Here is a 25,493-nt window from a genome sequence, read left to right as displayed (position 1 = left end):
ATCGATAGGGACCCGTGCCTACGCCTGGAAGTCCGAAAGAAACTAGGGGGTTAATGGCTAGATTGGGAAGTGATAGAATGGAGAAAGTCTCAGCTGGGCGGTCGGTAGTCGGCGGTCTGCTTGATGGATATCTTCGTGTGTCTTTGCAAACAATGCTCAGGGTTGCAGGACTACGGAAAGTTAGAAGCCGTGATGAACAGTAAATGATCGAAAATGCTATTCAAGTTTATGATTCGTCTTGCAAGAGCGAAGCGTTGAGGTTCAGAACGTAGATCGGCTCAGATGGTCGCTTTTGCCTGAACCATGACCATGATTACTTCGTTTGGGCCAAACGTAGGTTTCCGCTGATTTGCCAAGAAGCTAGCCGGTTATGTTAGCCTTTCACGCTATCGCTGTCGTAAGATGATAAGGAAGCCTCATTTCTTTTAATTTCTTTTGTCTTGTTTTCATGTTTAGGTCTCTGACACATCCATGGGGCATCGCTGAAAGGCGTGGAAAGAACATTGAAAACAACAAGATATCACTTCGATAAACATACCGGGGAGTACTGACCTATTTAGAGCAGTTTGAAGGACCGTAATGCTTCAACAGGCTCTCTTAGTTTGAATCATTTCTTAACAATTTTAAAAATGTGTTCATGTTGCAAACCAGCATGATCCCGGCGAAGTAAGAACCACATGAGTCTATTCTGTGCTCAATAGTTGCTAACCGCCTGCTGGAATTTTGACGTTCTGCCCCAGTTTTTCGGAGTTTCTCGATTATACTGCGCAAGAAATCAAGATGTCAGTCATTCGAGCTCTGACGTTTTTTTGTGTCACCAAGAAGAAAACTGACATATATAAGGAGACGAAAATTACCGATTCTCAAGAAGAAGACATCTTCTCTGTCCTTCACTTTCAGCTTAATTTTTATTCGCCTTCATTTTAAGCCTACCAAGAAGACTACTCAAGAAGATTAGACTTCTCCATCACAAGAAATCCTTGAACAGCAAAAAATCAAATCAAGAAAATGAACTCCTACACTAACCAAGAATCAACCTGCTTCTACGATGAAAATTTAATATTGAAAGATGTATATGGTCACAATGATCAGGTTAGGAATGCCATCGAGCTTTCAAATAATGCATCCCTATCCTCAAATGAAGCTAACCCAACGCATAAAATTCTGGTAGAAAAATCTGCCGTTACAGATATGGTTCGTCCTGCAAATGAGGAACATATTATCGATAGTCTCGAGTCGGCTAAGGCCAATGTAGATTTGCAAAATGCACTTAAAGATAGCTACACAGAAAAACTAAACCGCAGAGAAAGAAATTACATAAAGACCAATGAAATAGTGAGATCAACTACGACGTCCATTTCCCCTACATCAAGTGCGAGGACGTGCAAAGGGCTCAACTTTGAAACAACAAGGGTAATGTCATTTGAACAAGATGAAATAGCTCCTAAAAGAGCTATAAATTCAACGGCCCTGGAAAAGCCAATATTGAAGGACCATAGCGATAAGTCTGTCACATATAACCATGTGGATGAAATTGGAAAGAGCGAACTTCTAACCGAAATCGACGGAATCTATAACATTTGCGATCTACCACAGAGCATTTTCAATAAGGATAATGCGGTCGTCGGACATTTAGCTTGTGAAGGAACCAATGCTTTTGAAGCACATGAATACTGCGTAGAAAGAAAAGAGCTAAAACTGAAAGATCGAGACAGCCAGATAGAGAGGTTGGAGAATGAAGTTCGGAAACTCACTCAGGAATTAAATGAACTGAAGCGCGTACCAGGTAAAGTGGATAATGAAACACACGTTGGTGAAGACTCGCGGGAGACAGAAAACTCGTGTATCAAATGTGATAAAGAGCTGGAAATGGAAAGAAAGAATGACAAAATGAAGAGACTCGAGATAGACCTTGAGGAAAAAATAGGCAGGGAGATAATACTAACAGAAGAAAATAATAACCTGCAAATGGAAGTCAAAAAATTAAAAGACTCTTTGCTTGAACAGCAAAATGCCAATGATTCGCTTTTGTGTCAAGTAAAAAGTCTTGATGAACGTCTTAAAACTGAAATTACCAATTCAATCGATATCCGAAGCAAGATGTGGTCCCTAAAAAGAATCACAAGGGACAACTTGGAGCTGCAATCCCGTCTAAAAGCTGCGGAACAGACAAATGCCAAGTTACTCCACGAAAATGAGTCACTTCTTAAATGGAACGATGTTCTGTATGCCAAAGCTGATAATCTGGAAGATTCTATCGGTGATCTTCAATCATGCCTCACTTTCTCTCAGCTGCGCTATAAAAGGCTTGAAACGACCCATCAAGAGGTAGTAAAAGAGCGAGATGAATGCCACACAGAAATTAAATCTCTGCGAGACACTTACCACGCTAGCAAATCAAGGTCGGACTTGCGTATTGAACAGCTGAAAGAAAAATGTATGCAGTTTATGGAAGATTGCAAAGTCAGAGATGAACAGATTAGAAGCTTTGAATACGAACTAAACCTAATGAAGAAAACACTGGTTAGTTCCAAAGGACGAATGGCTAAAAAGAAGAGAGAAACCATAATTTATTTCAACACTGCTCCACTAATGGATGGCGAAGACCTTACTGACAATTGGTCTGTAGCTCAATCTCAAATCGGCCGAGAGCGACAGACTCTTAAACCACTTGTCAACAAGGTTTGCTAAGCATCCAATTTTGGACCACTGTTGAAACTAAATGATCACTCTTCTGCTTAGCCATTGGTCTATAAATCATCAGTTCTCGAGCCAAGGAATCAATAAATTGGTTATTTCATCTTTGGACATGCATTGCTGGTTTTGGGCTCCAAGCAATGCGTTTCGCATTTGACTCCTTCTTCCAGGATCTATCTCAACTCATATCCAATCTACCATTTGATACCTATTCAAAGCATTTCGTTTCCACCTTTCCTGTACAGTATATTTCACAGTTTCGAACCACCTTGAAGACCTGAATCCCCGTATTTCAAACACCTCCGTATAGTTGACTCGATTCTCTTCTTATGATCTTTAGGTATATTTTCTCCCAGTCATGTAGTTTAGAGGCACATTCTGTTTTGCTTATAATTAGCTCATTTTATATCTGTAACCTTGCCACAAGAACGACGGACTAGCGTTTCAGAGAAAGGTGAGATGAAATCTTACAGCAATATTGCAAGATTATGCAATATGTTGCCAAACAGTCTATATCTCCCAATAAAAAACATCTAGGGTTTCAGTGCTGGCCCACACGGAATGTTTAGCTAGCAGTTCACAACCCCTCCTCAAAAAAAGCTACTGTCCAATAAGCATTTCCAGTTGGAACGAACTGCTTCGACTTGAGGTTCTCGAAGGAGTTGGAAGGAAAGCCCATGAAGCTCTGATAAGCGGAGTGCCCTTTGGACATCATACCGTCGTATAAACAGTTGCTGCTCTAACCATCCTGAAAAAATGACTTTCCTTGGAATACTAGTCAATTTCATCAATTTCAATTTTACAGCATGGCGACATAAGCCCGAATGAATCAAGCTGCATGTTGATATTTTGACTTCGCAACGAAATCATATCAGTCATGTTTCCCGAACCTAGTGCAGATGGATAATTATCATTGTAGCATCATCGCTGCCAGAAAAAAAAGTTTAGAGGGAATATTGCACTCGCCGTAAATCAATTAAATTTGATTGCACGATCGATGCTTGTCAAAACTCAGTATCTCCCAAGACTTAATCCAATTAAAATAAGTAAGATACTGAAGATAATGAAACCGTGCAGCGACGAGTTGCTTAATTCTTTCAACTAGCTCGTGGCCCTTGGCTCATGTCCTGGAGCTTGCAATAGCCTATGTGATCGTTCAGTTCCTGGCTGCTGTATATTACCAAGAATCCAGGCTCGGCTATACTGCCAGCAGCGAAGTTTAAGAAAGCAATAACGCCTTATTCGGAGCTTCCCAATTTCTTTCATCTTTAATTGTAACGTCTTCAATGCATACAGGCAATTTTCAGGAGGACGGGCTGATCTACAATGGTATTTTCGCCACTTTTGAGATGGCCAATATCCATAGCTTGCTCTGCGCTCTCTGTCATCCCATCAGTTGATCTTGCTACGTACCTTATTGGGCAAAATGATGATTAGGTCGTATTCTTCAATGGCTCGTCATCTCGCAAAGCATTTATCATCATAACACGTAATTTGAAGTGAATTAAGATCTCGCTTATAGCTGATAGCCAATATATCAATGGCTTCTTGGGATGACTCAAAGTCACAGTCAGTCGTCCATGAGCGTTAACTGTCTAATCCTTCAGCATCGCCCCAAGTCCCACCTCACTGGCATCCGTGCCGTGCAGCGCAAAGGGTTGAGCGGTAGGGGTAGGAGAGAAAATTAGCCAACTTTTCGATCACTAGCGTGCTTCGAGTTCGCTTTTGCCATCAATAAAATATCATCAAGACGCCTTAGGACAGATATTACTTGGTACTTGTATTTTCCAAACTGGATCGTGAAGATTGTTCCGTTTTCATCGGTAGTAATTACTGTCGAGACTAAAGGTCAAACTCCGGGAACATAGCAGGATCCCTACTATTGATTTTTGATATCATCACATCGGTAACGAAATCTAGATGAAGGATGTTGTTCATTTTCCTTGGCTGATACCATCGATAAGCTGTACGGCCCCCAGATAGGTCAAGAAGGCGTGTTTAGCAATCTCAAGTCAGAGTTCATATAAACCTTTCTCTTCTCGAGCTTTCTGCTTTCTCAAGTAAGTCCTTTCTTACAGCGTGAAGGTACATGATTTGGAGATATATCCGCAGTAGATTAGAGTATTATTTCAATGGGTTTGAGGGCATTGCCATTTTCAATCTAAAATTGTACGCTGTGTCAGCCCACTGTTGGAGATCGCTTCTTTTAAAACTTGCAAGTTTGCTGACCATCTTCCATGGCGGATCATACCGATCGGAAGGCCTTTTCTAATCTCAGAATCGGATAGTAGCCTGATTTTGTCTGATATCCGCGTTTCCCTGCTCCAATGATTCCTCCGCTTTTTTATTTCAATTGACAGCATTGGGACGCTGTTCAGTTCGATTCTTGAGTCCGTCCTCGTGTCGAGACATTCGTATGCGACTCGCTCACCTTTCAACATCAAGTAAACTTCGCCAAATTTGTCAAATTCTTGAATCTGCGGGCATTCTTAGCGCCATCGCAATCAGAGACCGCGAGCGGTGCAGCGTTGCGTCGTACACTGCCGATATTTTCACCTACACACCCAGTAAATCAGTGCATATGGCTGACACAGCGTGAGTCTCCATACGTAACGCCAACTTCCTTGCGCTTGCTGACTAAGGGTACGCTATGATTCTATGTCTTGGGCTTATGAATTGCACTAATGCGGACTCAACCTGTATCGGAGACTCCAGCCGAACTGGAAATCGGCCATATGCGTGCCTGCCTGGTGACAGATGGATATAATAGCTTGCATCCTTCAAAATTAGCAGAGCGTCTGATTACTCGATTGCGTTCGAATGGCAATCAAGCCAATCGGCTACATCGCTGGGTAGCACGTCCCAAACGTAGAGAAACTTCTGATCGCCGCCATTAATTCTATGATATCTGGTCGAGAAATAGTCCATCTATATAGCCTGCAGTAACATCGAAATCTCCCAACAAATTGATTGGGCGTGTGGTCTAGAGGTATGATTTCCGCTTAGGGTGCGGGAGGTCCCGGGTTCGAGTCCCGGCTCGCCCCAATTAATTTTTCCCCACTGTTCTTTGTAGGGTAGAAAAAAATTTTTTTTTTTTTTCAGAATCATCGACAGGTGGGCCGAGCGCCACAATTCTGGATGCCAAGCATACTTTCCTTTTCCGATCGGCACCGTTCCTTGGCGTGACATCGCTTATCATCGCGGGCTCGGATCCGGTGAATGACCAAAACAAACCAGATCGTAGTTATGCATTTTTCGGCAGAAACTCATGACGCAGACAGAAATCAAGAGCGTGGGAGAAAAATTAGGCGCCCACAACAAGACATCATCTGCCCTGTTGCGACCATAATCGGCGCTTATTGGTTATACCCAATTCAATCAATCACATAGTGAGCTAACCGCCGAAAGGTCTGTTAGCTGGAGAAAAAGTTCACCAACAGCTTTACTGCAAAAAAGAGCCCCTAGGAACAGCCCCTAGGAACAGCCGCTGGAAACGGCTGCAGAAAAAATGCGTGACCTAGCGGACGATCATCACCCCTTTGAGAATTTCGCTTGCACAAGGGGTACTGCGCTTTGTTTTAAGGAGCCCGCGCCCCGGTTAAAATTTGTTTTTATTTTTTTTCCTCTCGTTCCGTGCGCATAACTAGTCCGCACTGCGGCGGGTTGACTGAGCCTTCTTCGAGGGCAGAATGTTCACTTGCTATGCTTACTGACTGACCCGACTGGATGGCTAAGTGTCACCGGCACTATGTCACTCACTAATTGATTTCTTGTCTTTCGGGCCAATTACATGACAGTAAATATCCTTTAAGAAATGTCCGAAGCAAGTTCACTTGTTATTATTCTTACTTGTCTCGCGGGAGCTGAGTCGTCGTCAGTTCAACCCATTCTCTCTGGGTCGGCATAGGTATATATATGTACAAGTAATTCACATAATCATCCCTGTTCCATAAGATCAGTTCAAGTTATCTGACAAGAGCATCCTAGTCGTATATATTACTCTTCACGGACGACTTTACCAGATGTCGTACGTATTATCAACATCAACAAGAAACCTATTGGCGAAAAATGTGCTGAAGCTAAGTACTAAAAACGGTACTGCTTCTCTTCAGCCGTTGGCTTGTAGCAGATTTTATAGCAATGCTGAGAAGACCTTAAAGGAAAGGTTTGCAGAAATTTTCCCATCGAAAGCTGAAGAGATCAAACAACTGAAGAAGGAATGCGGTGATACTGTGATTGATAAAGTTACATTGAACCAGGCTTATGGTGGTATGCGCGGTATTAAGGGTTTGGTCTGGGAAGGTTCAGTGCTAGACCCAGAGGAAGGTATCAGATTTAGAGGTCGTACCATCCCGGAGATTCAGAAAGAATTACCAAAGGCTGCTAACAGCGATGAGCCATTACCAGAAGCTCTCTTCTGGTTGCTGTTGACCGGCGAAATCCCATCCGATGCCCAGGTCAAGGCTCTATCTGCCGATTTAGCCTCTAGATCGGAATTGCCAGAGCACGTGACAAACCTTCTGGACAGCCTACCAAGGGACTTGCATCCAATGGCTCAATTCTCCATTGCCGTTACAGCTTTGGAGAGCGAGTCCAAGTTTGCCAAGGCCTATGCTCAGGGTGTGGCCAAGAAGGACTACTGGAATTACACATTTGAAGATTCTCTAGACCTGCTGGGCAAGTTGCCCGTCATCGCATCTAAGATTTACCGCAACGTGTTCAAGGATGGTAAGATTGGTGAAATAGACGCCAATGCTGATTACGGTAAGAACTTGGCCCAACTTCTGGGTTACCCTAATAAGGATTTTGTCGAGTTGATGAGATTGTACTTGACCATTCACTCCGATCACGAAGGTGGTAATGTTTCCGCTCACACCACTCATTTAGTCGGTTCAGCGTTGTCATCACCATACCTATCTCTAGCCGCTGGTCTTAATGGTTTGGCTGGTCCATTGCATGGCCGTGCTAATCAAGAAGTCTTGGAATGGTTGTTCAAGTTGAGAGAAGAAGTTAATGGTGACTACTCTAAGGAAACAATCGAGAAATACCTATGGGACACATTGAACGCAGGTAGAGTGGTTCCAGGTTACGGGCACGCCGTCTTGAGAAAAACTGATCCTCGTTACACTGCTCAAAGGGAGTTCGCTTTGAAGCACTTCCCAGATTACGAGTTGTTCAAATTGGTTTCTACAATATACGAAGTCGCGCCAGGCGTGTTGCAAAAGCAAGGCAAGACCAAGAATCCATGGCCAAACGTCGATTCACACTCCGGTGTTCTATTGCAGTACTACGGTCTAACTGAGGCATCTTTCTACACAGTTTTGTTTGGTGTTTCCAGAGCCTTCGGTGTATTGCCTCAGTTGATTATCGACAGAGCTGTCGGAGCCCCAATTGAAAGACCAAAATCGTTCTCGACCGAAAAGTACATTCAACTGGTCAAAAACATCAACGCCAACAAATGAATAGCTTGAAGAGGAAAAATACGGGACAGAAACTGAAAATGTGGTGCGTACGTGACGACCATCTGAAGCCGAAAATGGAGTCCCTGCGCTTCAGTTTTCCGAGCCTTCCTTTGATGCATTTCATATATTCGATCGCTCTTCTGCATTCGTGAATGACTTATGACTTTACATCCTAGAGATTAAGAAACTCTGTATTTGCAATATATTTATGTTAAACCAATGATGATAGCAATTTCGATGTTCAAGTTACCAATGTAGAGTGGAATAAGACTGCCCTTACATATCTGATCAGCCGTTTGGAGGAGAGCGGAACCTCTAGCCCTGCTATTGCTTTCTCATCTATCACGAAAGACTGTCAACATATTAGCCAAGACTTAGTAATCTTCATTTAGAGTCGCCATTTATTTAGTGAATTTTATATCGAGCTTTTTAGAATACAACCAGATGAGCTCTCACATTAGTAGGTAACTTACGTAATTGGAAAAAGCTTTCCGTTTATAATTTTATTTGTGCGTCTGCTTCTTTGTTCAGCTCGCCCCACTGGGTCCCCTCAAAATTTAATGTTTCTCGAGGATATTTAAAAGGATGGCAATAACTATCGGTCTAAAAAAAAGTCAGCCACTATCGATTGATATTCAAGAGAGAGCTAGAGTAGCTAGTACAGAATTCTTTTAGCTTGCATTGTTCCTGATAGAAGCTCAATTAAAAAATGGTTAAAGTAGCAATTGTCACCTATTCCATGTATGGCCATATCGATGTCCTGGCAAAGGAATTGCAGAAGGGTGTCGAATCCGCTGGAGGTGAAGCTAAGATTTTCAGAGTTCAGGAAACGTTGTCCGATGAAGTTTTGAAGAAGTTGAATGCCCCTGAGAAGCCAAGTGAAATTCCCGTAATTACCCCCGAGGAGTTGACTGAGTATGATGCCTTTTTATTCGGTATTCCAACAAGGTATAGTACTTTGCCCGCTCAATGGTCGGCTTTTTGGGACAAGACCGGAGGGATCTGGGCAAAGGGATCCTACTACGGAAAAGTCGCTGGTCTTTTCGTCTCTACTGGTACTTCAGGTGGTGGTCAAGAAGCAACTATCAAGAGCGCTTTGAACTATTTGACCCACCACGGTATCATCTATATTCCATTAGGTTACAAAAACGCTTTTGCTGAGCTGGCTAACATCGAAGAAATTCACGGTGGTTCACCTTGGGGTGCTGGCACCTTCGCTGGAAGCGACGGCTCCAGAACTGCGTCAGAACTTGAACGCAGAATTGCCCAGATTCAAGGTAAGACCTTCTACGAACAGGCAAAGAAATTCGCTACCGCTCCGGTTACCGAGAAGAAGACTCCAAAGGCAGAGGCCGAATCTCCAAAGAGACAAACTGAAAAGGTTGAAGAAAAGAAATCTTCCGACTCAATGAACTGCTGTACAGTTATGTGAAATAACGGTGACTAGCTTCGGAAAATCGAAAAATGAACTTAATTACGTAAATGTAATATATTAATACGATTGAAAAAAAAGACGTTGTTCACCTTTCAGATAGCTAACTTGAGAGAGTTTACCGGTGAAGCAATGTCGACCGCTGGTACTGGCAAGCAAAGTCAATCCAGTGCAAAGCAGAATGAAAACTGCTGATTATTTCCTTTTCTCAATTCATTCCACTTTTCAGACTCTCGAATCTTTATCTCCTTCGCTTGCTCCAATCGGAGCAGCTCATCGACAGCCTCTTCTGCAACTGCTTTGTGTTCAGACCGCTTCAAAAGTTCTACGAAAAATTCGAAAAGTGGAATGTTAATCGCTGACCTAGAATCCACACCGCAGTCTTCATTATCATACTCACGGTCTCTATTAGCCGCTCTCCATGTTTCCAAGGTTGGAAGATAATTGGGAAGAGTTGATCGTATTTCTTTCTCCTTTACATTGCATAAAAATCCATTGATGGAGCTTGCGACATCCTTCATGTGAAAACCAGATATATGGCTTGGTTTATTTTTTAGAAAGCTTAAAACATTGCTCAACAGCGGCTCAGGTACAAAGTTCTCGGTTATCGCAACACAATCAGTGATATTAATGACAGAATGCCACCATCGAGAAGGTACATAAATGCATTCCCCAGGAAAAGTGACAGTAATTAAACATTTTCCCATGGCCGCCAGTTTCACTGCATCATTGTAAAAGCCTGACAAAATCCATTCAGAAATTCCAATCGGTGCGGTTACCTCTTCCTCTTCTTTATCGGTGCTCACACCTGGGGCCTGGACATCTGGCGGTAACATTATCCACAACTTAATACCACTTAAGACTACGTTCCACGCTGAAGTGTGATTTGGGTCTTTATGAAATGTTGATCCACTACGAGCAGGGCCACAAATCAGCCATCTGTGATCGGGTCGACACTGGACTTCTCCGCTCTGGAACAATTTGAATGCGTCATTAATGAATATATTCGGGACTTCATACATCTGAGAAATTTTTGTCATTGAAGTATCTGCGCAATCAAAAAGATACAATGGTGATTCATCGCAATTGTTCTTTGCATATTCCAAATACTTTGCAAGATCCCATTGAACAGCTTCCTGACGAAAGAGCTCGCTTGGGAACAGTCTCAGTAAATCATCAAATTCCCATTTTGGCCAGCTTTTTTGGTGAGAATCTTTCTGTAATATAAAGGGCTTATCGATCCATTTTGTGTGAAACTGCTCCAAAGTGAAGGAGCTCTCTCGAAACCTTTCAACTCCAAATTCTGCATTCAAGGTATAGCATAACTGACTGGATTTTTTTTCATATTCTATAATATGCGCAAAAAGGCTACAGTAGTCGATATTAGAGCACTGAAAGGGCCTGTAGAGCAGGTCTGAAAATACCAAAGAATTAGTCTGGACAAGAGACTCGTCGTCTATGTTAAGCAATGTTTTCCGCCAAGATCCCCTCCACTTACTACATCCGAAAGGCTTTATATCTCCTTCGCTCTCCGTGCTTTCAAGTCGTTTGTACTCTCTCATATATAGATTTCTCCAGTATTCGTCATTATAAGTGTATGCGTACAGGACTCTGGAACTATGGCCTAAATTTTTCAAATCATGGGGCTCACCAATGTACGACAAGATCTCTATCAGCAGGTGCTCGGGAAACCTCGCCAAGTTGCCCAAGAGTCTCTTTCGTGAGCTCTCAGCAGCTTTGCGGTCCGAGAACAGAAGGGCGTTTCCTGAAGGCTTCACACCCAGTGGATGAATTGGTGCAATGGCATGTTGGTTGATGCGATAGTTTGGACTCTTCTGACGCCTTTTTTGGTCAATGTTCATGCTTCAAAGTGACAGATCCGGCTGTATTGTCTCGAGTGGTGACCCAGAAGAATAAATCGTGTACCGCTCAGCAGATCAAATTTGACATCGGATCTTGAAAATTTCGTCGTCAACATCACCGGTTCAAAAGAAAAATCTCCAAAAGTCGATGAGATGCTCAGCCCAAATAAATAAGTGCGAGTTAGGCGAAGTTTCTTCATTTCTAAGTTACTTATGTACATGTGTGCAGGAGAATTGAGCTTATTGCTTGTTGTCTTGCACTGGCAACGTCCTCATACGACGTTCAACGTAGCTCTCCTTGTCTCTGAGCTTCTTCTCATGTTCCCTGAGCTTCTTTCCAGGATAAAGAACTCTCTTATCCACTTCTGATATCTCTTTTTCCTGAGGAACTTCTTCATTCGCCGTGAACGTTTGTGTTTTCCAAATTTTGCGTATTTCGTCAAAGCAATACATGCAAAGAGTATTTGCTCTCTTTTGGTGCCCACAAGAGGGGCATTTATTCAAATGATTGATCATCTTGAGTTGTTTCGATCCTGGCCCATATAGTTTTTGTCTTTTCTTCTGATGGGAAACCTTCTTCTTTGGTACAGCAAGCAGTATACCGTTATTGGAGAAGAAATCTCGTTCATCCTTCCGTCTATCTCTCTGTCCAAATAACTTCTCTAGTAATCCTATGGGATATGCTACTGGCAAAGAATCGACTGCGCGGCCGAATGTCGCAGTCCATGGTAGCAATACAGCCGATTGAGAAAGGATTCTGCCTAAGGAAGGCAATGCTGCCGTTCCGTACATTATAGCCTTACCTGGTCTTCTATTGAAAAATTTCTGGAGTATATAGCTTGGTTTCCTTCTCTCTGATTGAGAATGAAAGGAACATTAACAGATAAAACTCTCGAAATTCTGTAATTTTATACGAGTACTTTGATCTGTTTTGAAGTTCCAAGCGCGTTCTTTACATCGTGATTCAGATAAAGTGGTAAACACATCTTCCAAGATATATTCATATTGCTAGAAAACCATCAACCTACCGATTGAAAGCATAATGTCTACATTATCGAATGCTGCAGTTCCCCACAGTGAGGTACAACCAACATCGTACGTTGGTTTTGACACAATTACGAGTCAGATCGAACACCGTATCTTGAAAAGAGGCTTTCAATTCAATATCATGGTCGTTGGTCATTCAGGGCTGGGCAAAAGCACTTTGATCAATACTCTATTTGCCTCTCATTTGATTGACTCTGCAACTGGGCTAGACATAACCAACCAACCTATCAATAAAACGACTGAAATTAAGGTCTCTAGCCATTCATTAGTCGAAGACAGGGTAAAATTGAATGTCAATGTCATCGATACACCTGGTTTTGGTGATCAAATAAACAATGACAAAGTATGGGAACCAATTGTCAAATATATCAAGGAGCAGTACTCCCAGTACTTGCGCAAGGAATTGACCGCGCAGCGTGAAAAATACATAAACGATACTCGAGTTCATGCTGTGCTCTACTTTCTTCAGCCCAACGGAAAAGGTCTTACGGCGTTAGACATTGCCACATTGAAGCGACTCACTGAAATTGCTAATGTCATTCCTGTCATTGGCAAGGCCGACACATTGACTTTAGAAGAAAGGCTGCAGTTCCGCGAAAATGTTCAAGATGAGTTCAAGAAGCACAAGTTCAGAATCTATCCTTATGATTCTGCAGAACTCAATGAGGAGGAGTTGGAGTTGAATGAGAGTATCCGATCGATCATTCCTTTTGCCGTAGTGGGCTCTGAAAAAGAGATCGAAATAAATGGAGAAACAGTAAGAGGCAGAAAAACACGCTGGGGTGCTATCAATGTCGAAGATATTAATCAATGTGAATTCGTTTACTTAAGGGAGTTTCTGGTCAGAACACATTTACAAGATCTTATCGAGAGTACAGCCTTCACGCACTATGAGGCATTCAGAGCCAGACAGCTCATTGCTCTCAAAGAGAATGCAACAAGTCGTACTTCTGCGCCTGTCTCAAATAACTGGGTTTACCAGCGCTAAAAAATGTGACCAGGTCGTTAAATATATACATACGTATTGTATCAAGCCGTGAATAGGATGTGTATGTACATCATGGTATTTATTAGCCAGGATCCGCAACCAGCCAAATTATCTAGCAGGAGGACCCAAGAAAAAAACTCAAACAAATCAAATAGCTTGTTCGGAACTCAAAAACAATGATTATATCTGACTTAAGCATGGTTGAAAAAAAAACTATGAGAAATATAAAAAAGATATTTTCTATTTTCACGTTTGCTTTGAAAAAATTAAAAGAAGAACGGTAATTCTATTTTTCTTTATTTTACTATCCACGTGGACGCCTCTACGAAGATCATCATATCGATTTAAATTTGTTACAGATACTACAAAGATATCTCTTTCTTCTTCTCCTCACCCTCCTCCTCTTCCTCATCGAGATCTGGTAGAGGGTATTTCAAGATGCAGGCGACGCCTGTCAGTCTGTTTAACTCTTCCCCAGAACTATGAAGAGAACTAAACACTAAGACCTGTCCGCCGGTCTGCTCTACATCCTCAACAAGCGCCAAATATCTCTTGCGCTCCATGATATCATCAGAGCGCAATAAAGAATCTGTTATCAACAAAATCTTAATGGCCCCTAAATTCGCTGCCTTCAGCACCTCATGATCCCCATACCATGCCTTGTCATCATCATCGTTCAAATGCTTCATAAACTCATCCATCACGAGGACTTCCTGAGAATACTTAGTATTTTTGAGCTTTGAAGCATACGAAGGGTCTTTCAATACCTCTGTGATTCCTTGGAGGTAGCCAGTTGAGCAATGTGCGACCAAGAATTTATCCTTGACGTTCAAAATATCTTTGTTCTGCTCTTCCTCAGCGTATTGTATAACCTTGCCCATTAGTGATTTCGCATAGAAACCAGGAGAGCAAAGAATTACGATTTTGAGCTTCGCAAAATCGAAGCTTTTCTTCATGCCTTCATATGTGGCCCTGTAAAACTTTTCGGTCTTCTGCTCAAACTTTGCAACGTCTGTAGCTCTTTTTTTCTTTGGCATAGCATATTCTACCTTCTGCTTTAAGATTGTTGATGAGTTCGTCAGAAGGCAAATATGCGCAATCCCTTCCTGTAACACCACAGCGGCAGTATCTGCCTTGATATCAGTTTGAGAGGCCTCATCAAGCAATTTCTGACTGTACTTGTTGAAATCATGCTTGATAATAGTGAACGGGTAGGTGTAGTTGACAGTAAAGCTGAAGAACTTCCCGACGGGAATGTCAATATTGGCTCCACCGAAATCGTCCACTACCGTTACACCTTTATACCTCAACGACTCATTCTTTAAGTCAAATTCATTGGAGATGATCTGCAATTTCAGTTTGACCAGGTCTGTTGCTTTCTTTTTCCCGCTTTCATCGAGGTCTGTCGTAACCATTTTCTTAAATATCACCTCGTCATCTTTATCAATCAGTTGGTAGACAGCGAATAAGTCTTCTTTATCCTGAGGAAGCAAAGATATGATTGCACCACCTTCGGAATCGGATGATTTGGTAACACTCAGGATTTTCATCTTCGCTATTCTCTTCGAGAGTCAAGTTGGGGGATCTATAGACTGAGCTACGTTTTGATTTGGACGGTCAAAATTTTGGGTAAACGCGCATCAGTACATCGCGGTAAATCTATCAGCCGCATACCTTTCTGGCACGAAGGTGACTATACACACATATGTAGACTAAGCAGCTGGATAAGCCTAAAGATACAAGACTATTGTAGGAAATTTTCTTACTAGCTCGCTGACTTGTTTACTTTTGAGACTTCGGGCTTTCATAGTTTCTTTATCTTGTTATTCCCCGAGTGGATGCCAGAAAATTCAACGAGTGTATTTCTTCTTACCGATATCTAGAGGGATGTAGTTGTACTTTATCATATGCTGAATCTGTCTTCTCATGGTGAGTGCGAATAAGACCACAAAATATATCAAAAGAATCGGCCAAAACACGGGAATGTCAACAAATGGGAAAAGCGTCAGGAAGCAAGACAGAACGGTCGCTCTAGCTGAATTGTACCAGAACTTGAACTCCGGTAATCTTCTGATAAAAGGTCTGAATTCATCGGAGCGTTCCCCAGCCTCTAATTCTTTATTCTCTTCATCCTGTTGTAAAGACACATCGAACTTTGGAGTCAGGAAAGCGAGGAATTGGTTCAAGAGAAAGATTCCCAGAGAATAGCACACGACATACCAGCCCTGAGCAGTGACAACGCGCAAAAGGAACATGAAGAGTAAGATCGCCAAACCAATCCATCTCTCCTTCACTTTTGGCACAACTTTGTCCAAATAGAACCTGTAAAAACTCAGAGCCTGATTCCAATGCTTCAGCAGTGGTGTTGAAGCCTGCACATTTTTATCGAAATCTTCTTGGATATCCATGGTCGGTTTTCTTTTGGTTACTGTTGCGTAAAGTCTTGGTAAATGAAACTAAATGGCTTTTTTTTATTATCGGTCTCGCTCACATTTACTTGCAACTTAAAGGAAAGCGTAATCACAAGACGGTCGAAGCAATACGTTGATCTTCTCTTCTGTCCTACCTCAGGTGTCAATGATTTCCACATTACTGCATTTTAGCTGTGGCATTCTTTCTGTATGCTTATGGTAGATTTCGAGTTGCTATTGTCTATACAAAGATGATCAACCAGTTATAACTAACCAGTGCTCTATATAATGAGATTAGGCTTCCGCACGTCTGTACCAGCGAAAGTACAACCAGCTGCATAGATCGGTATACGGCCTTTCGTATGATCTATATGTGCTTGACTTATTCGCCAACTTACTCACAGTATACACTACCATGAACTACCTATGGTCCCCACTGGCAAGGTCTCAGCTTTCGAAAAGATTCCCTCTTTTCTATCCTTCCAACGAACCCTCAGCAATTCCTATTTCTATATCATTGCTTTTTAAGGATGCTATTCATTTATATACCTGTGCACTCGTGCTTCGACAGCTGCAAATTTATCGATCGACCAAAAATATTTATCAGGGCGTTTCCACAATATGCACTACATTGATTGCAATCGTCTTCTCATTTGGTATATTCACATATGCGTGTTCGTGTTATAACCTCCCTGCCGGCGACTCAGGCAGATTCGGAATCTTTTTTGTGGAACATGTCAATTACCTATGGGTCATAGCAAACATTATCCAAAGTGCCAAATACGTTCCACAAATTTGTCTGAATTGGATGGGATTGTGTACGAAAGGTGTCTCTTCGAAGTACATTCTTTTAAGTCTGTTTTCTGAGATCGCGGTTGGTCTCTGTTCAGCATTTCTGCTTCAAGGAACGGAGTTTTATAAGAAGCCTTACAATTTCACTCCTGCCTTCGTGAGTCTAAGCAATGTCTTGTGTCTTTCATGCATGTTTTATCAAGCGCAGTATCTTTACCAAGGTAAAAAGCCGTACCTGCCGCGAGGAAAATGACTCTGAATTCCTGGCTTTTGGTCTTTGGAATATCGTATGGCATACTGGTTCTCATAGCTTACTATAGTCTCTTTCCAAGGAAAAAAGTGGCTAACTTCACCCCACTGTTGACTTTTCTGTGTGGTTCGTTTCGAAAGTCCTCCAAATTCACTTTCTTTGTATTTTGCAAAAGGTTATTGAGTTCCTGCTGCATCTCATCCCTCAGTTGATTATCCCTAGTCAGGATAACGGCATTGGATTCAAGGTCTAGGGAGTACGCCCGTCTCGTGTAATTGGAAGAGCCTATGCAGGTTATCATTGGCCGTGAATCACCGCTACTGGAGTCGGCGATCCACAAACCTTTTGCGTGATAAGACCAACCACCTGGCTTGTTTACAATACCATTTTTCCACTCTCTGAGTATTATGTTTGCTTCTTTACCATGCCTTTTTACTGACTTCAAGAACTTCTTTGAGAGATGGAGATAAGCAGCTGGCAAATGACCTGAAGCGCCCTTAGACTCAAAAAATCCGTTTGCATAAGGAGAGGCCGTTATCACTGTTGCCTGCTTTGATGGTGTTGAAACGAGGCCCTTTTTTATCTCCGGCAGCACATTAAAGTATCCAGCGGTGAATGTCCAACTTATTGACGGCTTTTTTATAGAGGAAATCAGACTCAATATTGTAGGCTTTTCGGTAGATAGATCTTCTCCATGTGGGAAAAGAGGTGTAAATTGAGAAATGGAATAAACCACCGTCGGATATTCTTCTTTGTCCACGTTTGAGGGCGCAGGGCATTGAGGCTTATCAAGTAAGAAATTGGATATAGCTGCCGAAGATTCCAATACAAATTGTGTTTTGTTGAGGGCAGGCTCAATCGCTAAATTATCTTTAGGCCAGAATAATCCGAACTTCTGCGCGTTATTGGACTTTTTGACTTTATAGCTTAGACCACTTATCAATTGTTGCAGATCAAAATAATAGTCTGAGAATGCTCTGGAATGGAACACGTAATACCTATCCTGCCTATTAGTGAAGTAGTCTGATGAGAGGTTGGCACCGGACAGAATTACTTCTTCGTCAAAGCCATATATTTTCATGTGCTGTAGACCAAGGCCTTCATTGATTCTTCTTGGTAGCAGCCAGCCTTTCCATCCCACGCAAGCAGGTGTTCGGTAAAGACGCAGATCAACCCTGTCTTGATGCTTGTCGAGAAGTTGCGAGACTAAACTGACAGAGCATTTGGAAGGGGCCTCTCGTGTCCCCCTGAGACCATCAATTAAAACGTATATCCTCAACTTGGGATTTTCTTCTAACGCTCTGTTAAGGCATTCAATAAGATCATCTTGTCCTTTACCTATGTAGAGAGATGCTAGAAACACCCGCTCTTTAGCTTGTAAGATCTTTCGTTTTAAAGTCTCATGAAAATTAGAGGGTGATCCCAAAACCCCTATCTCACCAGTTTTGAAATAGAAGCGTGCTCTGATTGATGACAGCTTTCGCTTAATTTCGTCTATGTATGGTTCGCTTGAAGACATTCTAACTGCTTGACGCTTTTTGGTGAGGGTTCGGTAGTTGAAAGAGACCTCGCTAGCTTTGATCCTTCTGATCGTCCGTATTAATGTCGTTTGTAACCTATATGGCGGCATCTCTGGGGTTTATTCCCTGGTTGTCCCTGGAAGCTCGAATGGTTGAGTTAAATCAGGTATAACGTGCGCAGACTTCGCGAGAACAAAGCTCGAGATCTAGTAGTAGAAAACAGGCAAGTTACAATTAGCTGGCACATGAGGAGATTTAATCTTGCTGGAAATTCATGTTCCTGAATTTCATTCCTTGGAAGTACATCTAGGAAGAAGGACTTAGAGAGATCACTTGGTTGATGGACCGATCAAGGAAAAAATGCTAAAGAAACGTAGTCTACGGATAATATTCTGCCGTCGCAGCCGGGCTTTTGTTTAGAAACTCTTTCCTGCCATGGGAGGGCTACGTTATGCGTTTGCTGTTCAATTATGGTGAAATGGTGGTAAACGCTAAGGAAGTAACAAAGCGACTTGACAAATGATAGACCTCAAGTTAGCAATAAGCGGGATCTGCTCTTCACTTGAAAATCACATCAGGCCTAACCGGTTCACGATTATAGCCTTAGAACTTCATGAGATGGGATGATTTTCGGGCGTTGTACTAGTATTAGCATGCCACAGAGAAAACTCTCGAGGCGTATCAGCATACGCTAATGGATGATTTGGGATATATATATATATATATAGTGGTATATATACGTATATCACTTGACGAAGCTAAGCACTAGATAATATTGGAACGTATTACTACACATGGATAGCGCATTTTGTCGATCAGCGCCCACCCCATTATTGATCATAATATCCAAACTACCATTTTTCAAGCACTCGAGTTTTCTAGTACGTTACTATCGGGATCTTAACTCACCAAGCGCAACCTTCAAATGAGAAAGCGCTCGAAGGCCATATGATTCGCTTCGATTACGAGGGCGACTTAAAGGAGGTAACTTAGCTTGACGAATCCCTAGAAGATGGTGCCACCAGTAGTTTGACATCTTTCCAAAAAGCCGAGCATCGTTTACATTAAGTTATCTTACGATATCTTTGCGAATTAGCCGCCGAGCTGGTGCTCATGTCACACGAAAAGGTGGTCCTCGCTAATAGCCACACAAGATACTGAACTAAAGAGTAAACATCCTCAGCTATCCCTTGCACCAATCAGAACTGACGGGTGCTATGAATCATGAATAAAAGCAATAGCGGAAATAGCAGCAGCAGCAGTTGTTGTATATGAGCCCTCAAACGAAGAATCTGGCTCACATGTATCCATTGGTAGACAAACTGATCAAGCAGTCGCGGAGGAACAGAGAAGAAAGAAACAGTGCTGTGGAGCGTCGAAATTCTTTCTGGGAAGTGAGTGGATTCCCAGAGTGGAAAGAGTGATTCGATATTTTTTAATCAATTTCTGCAATGAATAAAATCCTGCAAGCTAAGAAAGACCTCAACAAAAAGAGGTAGGGTTTGCTGAGAGCGCATAATGATGCTGGAACGGCTTGGAGCTCTTTTGCGGACTAACGCAGTCAATTACCATAACAGGTTAATTGCGAAGATACGACAAAAGCTTGAAGATGAAGCAATTCCGCTGGAAGACAGGGAGTGCACTTCATATGTGAATGACGTCAACAAGATTCACGAATTGTGCTCGTTTCTGAGCTTTATAGAATCATTCCACGTCTCGCAGACACGGTTTGACACACACAATAGCGATACCCTTTAGCGGCTCCCGCGATGAACTTGAGAAGTGATTCAAGCTTCGACAAATGGCCTGAAGAATGAAACAGGAAAACCGAATAGAAATTTCGGTTTTTTTGCTTACTAGGAAATTGCTAGTACGTGACTGGAAATTAAAATGCGCTGTGCGGCAGATTTATCACCATCAAGGCTACATCCAGAGGTATGAGAATATGGCAGGCGGATCACCAAGCTGAGTAGATGCTTCAATTGCTAGTATCGAAGGCAGCCTTATTGCAAAAAAAAGAATGAGTTATCAGCGGGGTGAAAGAAAGCGGCCATTCGTTTTCGTTATATCTGATGCGCTATGATTTCAGATCATATTGGCATTTGCCGCTGTGCGAAATTATGGTGGTAGGGTAAAAGCTTGCTGATTAAAATTGCAGTCTATGGAGAAGTTGGTTAGCCGGTCAATATGAGCGTCGCACGCCCAACAAGCCAATTGAGCTACGTCAAATTGTAGAAGGTATGTCAAGCTTCACCTAACCTATGGATCCCATAGAGAGTTGAGAAAAGATTTTAAAATACAAAGGTATACCAATATACATGCCAAGGACTGGTAGAAAGATGCGGGAAAACGAGAAGTTTTAGTTTACAGCTCTTACAGGGAGAGCAGACAGAAGAGGTATCAAAGAACTGAAGGAGAGTGAGCGGAACAATTACTGCGGTTAAGGCCAAGCTATGATATTCAGGAGTTGCACGAACTGCAATAATAGAGCAACGATCTTATTCAATGGGCAACCCTGCAAAGAGACGAGATAAATACGCAAGAAAAGCGATTACCGCAGAGTTAAACTTCTCCAGCGTTAATCACAGGGGAGGAATAAAATCTATTTGTGAGCGACTGGAATATTCGATGCCGCCTCTTGACGTGAGAACTTTGGGCTGTTGACACGTCAATGGGCGGTTCGTGTACTACCATGTTTGCGCTACAAATACTGACTGTATTATGCCCCCTTTTCCTGGCCATCTCTTTTCTCGTTTCTCTCAGGGTCCCACCCATTTTCTCCATCTCGAGTTTGGTTTTCTCGATTTCTTTGCGTCTATTATTGCAGTCCGCCCACGCTTGAGCGTACCTTTTTTCGAACTCTTGGTACTTCAAGTGGAATTTTGCCTTATAAGCAGTATTCGTGTCGACAAGTCGCCTGACATTCGCATTGGACTCATCTAGCTGTTTGACCAGATTTTTGTTTGCCTTTGCGAGTTCGGCTTCTCTTTTGTTTGACGTCTTCAAGTTCTCAACAGTAAGTGTTAGGGAATTCTTCAAGAGGTTGCTTTGGCGAAGCAAATCATCATTTACCTCCTGAAGCTTTCCACTTTCAGTAACAAGCTTCCTGTTGGATTCCTCGAGGTCTTCAATTTTTTTTTGCAACACGAAACTTTCCCTCCTGTAGCGCTCTAAGAACGCTAGCTTTTGCTGACTGTCAACCGTGTACTTTTGTTCCTTTAGTACTCTTGCCTCCAGTTCTTTGATCTTTATGAGAAGAGGCTTACTGACTTCTTTCTGTTCCTGCAGATTATTTTGACAGCTCTTGAGTTCCTTCCTCAGAGCGTCATTCTCAACCTGCAGCTCATCCGCCATTGACCTGACTTCTAGCAAGTCGAGTTTTATTACTTCCATTTGGACAATGGCTTGTTTCAGATCCTGCTTCTTCTCTTCTGCTAAACTTAGATCAATGCGGCTTTTCCTTACCACATCCTCCAAGTTGATCTCTTTTTCCCGCAACTTTTGTCTGAGCTCAGCAACCTCCACATTTAGAGCGTCTTTCTCAAGCTTGAGCGCTTCTATTTCCGTTTTACGCCTTTTTAGTGCTTCATCTCTAACGCGGACTGCTTCCTCGCTCATACGCTTCCAGCAAAGTTGCTGATACTTTAATGCATTTGCAAAACCGGCGGCCAAATTTTCAGTTGAATGAACCGGCTCATTCTTGTCTAGAACCTCCAAAGGCATGTCACATAGATTGTATAGCCTTCCAATAGCAGCAGAAAGTTCGCTTTCGCCCACCAATTCGAAATCATGATTGGGTGTCACAAACTGATCTTTCTCATTCTTCAGAATTGATTTGCCTGGCAATTTATCTTTTGGAACCTTTGAACCATCCTTAGCAACAATATCACTCCCCTTGAATCGTATTACCCTAGTTGTTCCAAATTGGAGCCTCCTTTCAGAACGCTTCTGCCTGATATCATCAAACAAAGGATTGTAAGGTGGTAATGGAAACACAGGTAGTTCCTGCGAAGAATCAGAATCATCCGATGATGGAGTATCATCATTCGAAGGTGGAGAGTAGTAGTCTTCTCTTTGTTTATTGATAATAGCCGCCAGCTCTTTTTTATACTCAACAGTGCGGCGGTTAGCGCCCGTTTTGTTGTAATAAACGATAGCGTCTTCAACGGCAGGATTGAAGTTGGTGATGTCGAAAACATCAGTAATGTAATCGTCTGGCCCATCATATTCTTCGTATTCGGACTCGTCAGTTTCAGAGTCGTCGTACCTGGAGCTGCCGGACTCAGATTCGCGGTTTTCGCAATCCTTAGAATCGGATGCATTTTCTTGCTCACAGAATTCTTCCTGTGCAGTCTGATTGCCTTGATTTTCGTCGGCTAACGATCCCTGTTGCTCAAACACTGTTTGGACGTTTTCATTTTCCGATTCATCTATCCATGGCCATGGAACTTGTTCGTTGAATGATTCAGGGTTCTCTTGCCTTCTTTTGATTGCTTCGTTAAAAGGTGCCCATGGGTCAGAAGCAGATGTATTGTACTTAACTTCGTAAACGGACATTTTTGTAGGAAATTAAGTATTAGATTAATTAGAAAGATGAAATAGAAAGAATAGTTCGAATGAAGTTTCTTTCTTATTCATCTAGAAGAGAAAAAAAAAGTGCAACAAATGATTTAACATCAAGAAAGAGAGTAGATGGATTTGTGTCCTCCTTTTATATCCCAGTACCTCGATCTATTGGTGACGGAGAAACAAATAGTGACACAGGAACAAAGTGTCACAAAGTTGGATACTGACATGCGGCCACCCGATCGAAAAACAAAAAATACAAATTAGAAGAGTTATTCACAAGAGATAGTCGGTCGAACAGATTGGGATCTCTGATGGTTCTTACGAGTCTTAGCATAATCGGGTGATACGAATCAGAAGGTACTATTAGAACCAAATTAGAGGAATCCAATGTGGAATTGTAACATATAAATAGGAGGCCAGCTAGGTTAGATCCAAGTGGCAATTTATCTGTACTTAGTTTTTAGGTTAAAATAGAAATAAGTAATAATTGATTCGTTCCTGTTCTTGATGACTTACTGTTTAAGTTACTTCAAGATACTCTAACCTAACGACTGAGTTACAGAAGTAATATCGGCTTAGTATTATAACATATCCAACCAATTTCAAGCTCGCGTGGCGTAATGGCAACGCGTCTGACTTCTAATCAGAAGATTGTGGGTTCGACCCCCACCGTGAGTGTTTTTTTACTCCAAGACATCTGTCAATTTAACCAGAATGGTTTAACCAGGTGGAATTGCATCGATCCTGAAGTTCCATCATGCTGCATGACTTGACCGCTTTTGCTTGCATGGCTCAGAAAATGCAATACGTATATCAAGACGAAACACTAACGCTCTGCTTCGATCGTGCTTCGAGCGATGGGGCTGCAACAAAGAGCATCTATGGCCTGGCCATAGCTTTCCATCGGCAGGAGGCTGCATTCCCACTTAGCTAATTAACAGCCGCTCGAAGATTCCTGCTGAGCTCAAAACCGTCGCTCACCCCGGAAGCGAAATCATGGCTATTTATAAGCCGTCTCTTCACGAGTATACAGATTCCGTGGAATATTTTAGCCTATCCTGCTAGAGATGAAAATTAATTGGCTTGCATTCAGTTCAATAAGGTACTGGTCCCATGAATAAGCTTAATGAAGATTGCTAGAAAAGAAAAGAAACCAGCAAGGTTTTGCAGTTTTGACCCCGTAGAGCGCACGAACGAGTATATTGGACCACAGCATGCCATGGATATTAAGCAATACGCCTAAAGTGTGTCTTCTTTTGCTTATTGACATGCAGTATTTGTGAACATTTAATGTTTAGTGGCTAAACGACACATTTCATCGTGAAAGAAAAGGCAAAAAAACACTATAAACATTTCATTCATTATGGTGAGATACACAATTCATCATTATTCTCCTCTTCTTAGTCGGTTAAGCTGTTCTCTTTCTCCCTTTTCTGGAAACGTAAAGGGTCGTCTACTGTAGAGAGTGCTCATACCGCCTTCCGTCCTCAAGGTGGTGGGTAGCTCATCGTATCTGTCCCATATGTTGGTTGAGCTATGGCTAGAGTCATCCTGAGTCACGTTTCGAGGTGATTGGGCGGGACTCTGATAATAATACTGCGGATGTTCACTTCTCAAATCCGACAAAGTGCTTTTCTGCTGGAAAAAATCGCTTGGCAGTTTCGATGCCCTTTCCAGAACACTTTCCTTGGATGATGTTGAATGCCTTTGCCACATGGTTTTGCCAAATTTACTGTTGAGCGTCTGCGGCATGTCAGTGAACAGCGGTTCCAGGATTTCAGAGGGCGGTATCGATGGACTGGGAGTCGGTATGCGAATGTCTTCGGGCACGTAGGTCTTGAGCTCAGAAGCAGCCTTCGGAAGTAGGAGGTTTCTCGTATATCTTAGAACGGCAGGGATACGTTTCCAGAAAAGTATTGGTATGTCGACAACAACTTTGGGCACTCTGGTGACTGAATGAATGAAACCGAGGCAGGCGCCACAAATGGCTCCCAAAGTGACGCCAAAAACTATGAGGACCAACGCATATTGCGAAATCGTTGTCAGCACATAACCATTGGTCCAGGAATTCGCTTGAACAATAATCCTTTGCATTGTAGTGCCAACCAAAATTCTCAGAGGTATGTTTATTGGCAGAAACACAAGCTGCAACGTGTTCGACGCAATAATAAAACATGGTGACCAAATAAAAGCATAAAGGAGAGAATAAACCTTTGAAATAATGAATCGGTACGCCACATGAGCGATGTTCCATGTTAAGCTAAACAGCAGCGCTGCACAAAATCCGGCAGCGGAAGCCACTAAAAGCCCAAGATCTTTGGAGATCTGTAGCAGTGAGCCCACTCCACCCATGAATCGGACTCAAATAGCTATTGATGAGCACACTTTCTTCCTTCTAAGGTCACTGTGGCAGTAATGGCCATCGCAGCTTGAACCTTTAACAAAATAGGCCGTAAACAATAA

The 25,493-nt window shown here is 42.3% G+C and overlaps 12 protein-coding genes and 2 non-coding genes across 14 annotated transcripts; 7 read left to right on the top strand and 7 right to left on the bottom strand.

Moving 5' to 3' along the window:
* Positions 1-1,008: 1,008 nt before the first annotated feature.
* On the top strand, positions 1,009-2,691 carry HG536_0C02990 (uncharacterized protein; the record flags this gene model as incomplete). Its single annotated transcript, XM_037282910.1, has 1 exon — positions 1,009-2,691. One exon carries the CDS (start codon positions 1,009-1,011, stop codon positions 2,689-2,691), a length of 1,683 nt encoding a protein of 560 aa, XP_037138806.1.
* Positions 2,692-5,669: 2,978 nt separating this feature from the next.
* Positions 5,670-5,741, top strand: HG536_0Ctrna1P. The gene has a single exon. It is a non-coding gene; the product is annotated as a tRNA-Pro (tRNA).
* Positions 5,742-6,719: 978 nt separating this feature from the next.
* CIT2 (citrate (Si)-synthase CIT2) lies at positions 6,720-8,159 on the top strand (the record flags this gene model as incomplete). Its single annotated transcript, XM_037285902.1, has 1 exon — positions 6,720-8,159. The coding sequence occupies one exon, from the start codon at positions 6,720-6,722 to the stop codon at positions 8,157-8,159; it is 1,440 nt and encodes a 479-aa protein (XP_037138805.1).
* Positions 8,160-8,868: 709 nt separating this feature from the next.
* YCP4 (flavodoxin-like fold family protein) lies at positions 8,869-9,591 on the top strand (the record flags this gene model as incomplete). Its single annotated transcript, XM_037282909.1, has 1 exon — positions 8,869-9,591. The coding sequence occupies one exon, from the start codon at positions 8,869-8,871 to the stop codon at positions 9,589-9,591; it is 723 nt and encodes a 240-aa protein (XP_037138804.1).
* Positions 9,592-9,752: 161 nt separating this feature from the next.
* HG536_0C02970 (uncharacterized protein) lies at positions 9,753-11,453 on the bottom strand (the record flags this gene model as incomplete). The annotated part of the gene is made up of 1 exon (XM_037282908.1): positions 9,753-11,453. The coding sequence occupies one exon, from the start codon at positions 11,451-11,453 to the stop codon at positions 9,753-9,755; it is 1,701 nt and encodes a 566-aa protein (XP_037138803.1).
* A 240-nt stretch (positions 11,454-11,693) lies between these two features.
* MRPL32 (mitochondrial 54S ribosomal protein bL32m) lies at positions 11,694-12,245 on the bottom strand (the record flags this gene model as incomplete). The annotated part of the gene is made up of 1 exon (XM_037282907.1): positions 11,694-12,245. The coding sequence occupies one exon, from the start codon at positions 12,243-12,245 to the stop codon at positions 11,694-11,696; it is 552 nt and encodes a 183-aa protein (XP_037138802.1).
* Positions 12,246-12,495: 250 nt separating this feature from the next.
* Positions 12,496-13,488, top strand: CDC10 (septin CDC10; the record flags this gene model as incomplete). Its single annotated transcript, XM_037282906.1, has 1 exon — positions 12,496-13,488. One exon carries the CDS (start codon positions 12,496-12,498, stop codon positions 13,486-13,488), a length of 993 nt encoding a protein of 330 aa, XP_037138801.1.
* Positions 13,489-13,850: 362 nt separating this feature from the next.
* On the bottom strand, positions 13,851-15,038 carry HG536_0C02940 (uncharacterized protein; the record flags this gene model as incomplete). The annotated part of the gene is made up of 1 exon (XM_037282905.1): positions 13,851-15,038. The coding sequence occupies one exon, from the start codon at positions 15,036-15,038 to the stop codon at positions 13,851-13,853; it is 1,188 nt and encodes a 395-aa protein (XP_037138800.1).
* A 300-nt stretch (positions 15,039-15,338) lies between these two features.
* On the bottom strand, positions 15,339-15,896 carry RER1 (protein retrieval receptor; the record flags this gene model as incomplete). Its single annotated transcript, XM_037282904.1, has 1 exon — positions 15,339-15,896. One exon carries the CDS (start codon positions 15,894-15,896, stop codon positions 15,339-15,341), a length of 558 nt encoding a protein of 185 aa, XP_037138799.1.
* A 418-nt stretch (positions 15,897-16,314) lies between these two features.
* On the top strand, positions 16,315-16,944 carry HG536_0C02920 (uncharacterized protein; the record flags this gene model as incomplete). Its single annotated transcript, XM_037282903.1, has 1 exon — positions 16,315-16,944. The coding sequence occupies one exon, from the start codon at positions 16,315-16,317 to the stop codon at positions 16,942-16,944; it is 630 nt and encodes a 209-aa protein (XP_037138798.1).
* A 61-nt stretch (positions 16,945-17,005) lies between these two features.
* On the bottom strand, positions 17,006-18,571 carry PGS1 (CDP-diacylglycerol--glycerol-3-phosphate 3-phosphatidyltransferase; the record flags this gene model as incomplete). The annotated part of the gene is made up of 1 exon (XM_037282902.1): positions 17,006-18,571. The coding sequence occupies one exon, from the start codon at positions 18,569-18,571 to the stop codon at positions 17,006-17,008; it is 1,566 nt and encodes a 521-aa protein (XP_037138797.1).
* A 2,452-nt stretch (positions 18,572-21,023) lies between these two features.
* HG536_0C02900 (uncharacterized protein) lies at positions 21,024-23,018 on the bottom strand (the record flags this gene model as incomplete). The annotated part of the gene is made up of 1 exon (XM_037282901.1): positions 21,024-23,018. The coding sequence occupies one exon, from the start codon at positions 23,016-23,018 to the stop codon at positions 21,024-21,026; it is 1,995 nt and encodes a 664-aa protein (XP_037138796.1).
* Positions 23,019-23,636: 618 nt separating this feature from the next.
* On the top strand, positions 23,637-23,708 carry HG536_0Ctrna2R. Its single transcript has one exon. It is a non-coding gene; the product is annotated as a tRNA-Arg (tRNA).
* Positions 23,709-24,416: 708 nt separating this feature from the next.
* Positions 24,417-25,382, bottom strand: LDB16 (Ldb16p; the record flags this gene model as incomplete). The annotated part of the gene is made up of 1 exon (XM_037282900.1): positions 24,417-25,382. One exon carries the CDS (start codon positions 25,380-25,382, stop codon positions 24,417-24,419), a length of 966 nt encoding a protein of 321 aa, XP_037138795.1.
* Positions 25,383-25,493: the final 111 nt, after the last annotated feature.

This window comes from Torulaspora globosa, chromosome 3 (assembly GCF_014133895.1).
Source record: "Torulaspora globosa chromosome 3, complete sequence".
NCBI lineage: Eukaryota > Fungi > Ascomycota > Saccharomycetes > Saccharomycetales > Saccharomycetaceae > Torulaspora > Torulaspora globosa.
The sequence above is the reverse complement of the archived record's forward strand: the minus strand, read 5'-3'. Positions and strand labels throughout refer to the sequence as shown.